General features: G+C 51.0%; 1 protein-coding gene across 3 annotated transcripts in view; it reads left to right on the forward strand.

Moving 5' to 3' along the window:
• Positions 1-1,513: 1,513 nt before the first annotated feature.
• SLCO2B1 (solute carrier organic anion transporter family member 2B1) overlaps positions 1,514-2,069 on the forward strand; it is a 56,698-nt gene continuing 56,142 nt past the window's right edge. For 2 of the 3 annotated variants that reach the window (XR_003550385.1, XM_027774186.1), the window contains exon 1: positions 1,514-1,846. Coding sequence is in view for 2 of the 3 variants with exons in the window: in XM_027774186.1 (XP_027629987.1) it covers positions 1,831-1,846 (16 nt within the window). In the remaining variant the exon portion in view is untranslated. The remainder of the gene's footprint in view (positions 1,847-2,069) is intronic. The other variant, XM_014590617.2, reaches the window with a different exon arrangement.

Here is a 2,069-nt window from a genome sequence, read left to right on the forward strand (position 1 = left end):
CATCAAAAAAACCACGAAATAAAAAAAAGAAAAGGGGGGGGGGGGGGGGGGGGAGAAGCGGTAAAAGGCAATAGTACAACAATAAAAATAATATAAATTAAAAAAATACAGTATCACAATGATTTACACTCCATTTGTATTGTGGTAGATATTATAAATAATGAGAGATGGAAAGTATACGGGAGTATATATGTGAGTTATGTGTAAATACCATTCCATATTATATAAAGGACTTGAGCACCCACTGATTTTGGTGCATGGGGGAAGTCTTGGATCCAATCACCCATGGACAAGAGAGGACTGTATTTCAAATATTCCCTACTTGTTACTAGCACCCTCATACTTCCACTAGGAGCCAGTGGGGCTGATATATGCTTCTTTATCATTGCACCCCAAAAGTCAGACTCCAAAGTCACATCTCCATTCATGCAAAGATCCTATTTCTGGGACAGGGTCAGATTAACTTCTGGGTCTGGGACTTAGGAAAACTTAGTAATCTTCTTCAGAGATGACAGCTTGGATAGAGGAATGAGCCTGGCTCTAACATCAGGGGTTCAAGGCAGGGCCTCACCACTAGCTGAGTGATCTCTGGCAAGTTACTGAGACTTAAATGCCTTGTCTGTAAAATGGGGGAATAAATACCTCCAGCTGATGGGGGACCTAAGGGGTCTCTTATGCACACATGCTGTGCAAGTTGGGAAAGGCGAAACGGGTTTGTTTTCTCTCGGTGTCCTATTCTGAGCCCCACCTCTCCGCTCCCTTCTCTAAGCCCCAGCCTCCAGGCTTGGCTTCTTTCTAGATCACTGAACCTTCACAGCAGCCCTGCAAGGGAGGATTCTTATCCTTCCTTTTCAGCGAGGGAAATGATGCTCAGGGAGGTGTAGGGACTTGCCTAAAGTCACTCGGCCAGTAAAGGAATGACTGGGAGCCAGTTCTGTCTGACCACAAGGTTTCCATCCCTAGTTCTCAGTGTAGAGAACTGGGAATTCCACTCTGGCCCTTCTGCTCTTTTTTCTCCCTGCACCCAGTAGCTGCAATTGGTGAGTTTCTCCCCTGCTCATCTGATTCCCGATGGACAGAGCCCCATCTTTGCTCTGAATCCTTGCAGCTCAGAGAGGACATGGGGGTGAGTTTCAGTGAAAGAAGATGAGGATTTGCAGGGGACAGGGGATCAATGAAGGACAACAGCTCAGTGGGGAAACAAGGGCTGGGAACATTCTGTGACAGGGACAAGAGCTTGGTAGTAGGGGCTCAGATGGAGAATGGGGGTGTCGTAGGAGATTGGGAATCAGGGCTGAATGAACCTGGTGGCTGAGGAGACCAATCTCCCTTTGCCTCCCACCTGTTTGGTTCCTGACAGTAGGAGGGAATATCTCAGCCAGAGGCTGGAAGGAAACAGGCTGAGGCAGAGGCGGGACCACACCCTCCTCCCAGCAGAGGGGCTGAACCTAAACAAACCCAGCCCCCTTACACTACTAGGCCCTGGGCTGCCCCAGTCAGAGGTCTGAGGAATTCAGAGAGAGAGAAAGAGACCCAGGCAGAGACTCAGGTGCCGGGGCAGACAGAGGCAGAAGGAGCCAGTGACACAGAGACAGGCACGTGGAGAGCGGGGTTGGGTTGCTCAAACCAGTGCCCAGAAAAGACTGCTATCTAACCACTGAGGCCCAAGAAGCATTGACCCAGTGCCTGGAGTTTCTCACAGCCGTGCAGCCCTGCTGGTGCACCAGTTGCCACCTCCAGGAGCCCTTGATAAGGCTCACTTTTGCTCCCTTGCCAAGCTCGAGGGCCTGAAATCGACCAGGAGCTGAAACTTACTACATTCCAGCCATCATGGGACCCAGGATAGGTAAGTCTGTATGAAGTAAGGAAGGGGCTTTGGGAGGGAGCTGGGTGCTCCATCCCAGTGAGAAGGGCTAAGCTGTAGAGCCAGGATGGGTGTGCTGAGGGGAGGGCGGGGCCCACAGAGCCTGGCATGTGGCCGGCCAGCAAAGCTGTGCTGAAGGAATGAGTGGATGACAGGGGCGGGGAGGGCCATTGTTTGTTCAGCCGGCGAGGCACCCAGCCAAACC

This window comes from Tupaia chinensis, unplaced genomic scaffold (assembly GCF_000334495.1).
Source record: "Tupaia chinensis unplaced genomic scaffold, TupChi_1.0 Scaffold000047_1, whole genome shotgun sequence".
NCBI classification, from domain to species: domain Eukaryota; kingdom Metazoa; phylum Chordata; class Mammalia; order Scandentia; family Tupaiidae; genus Tupaia; species Tupaia belangeri.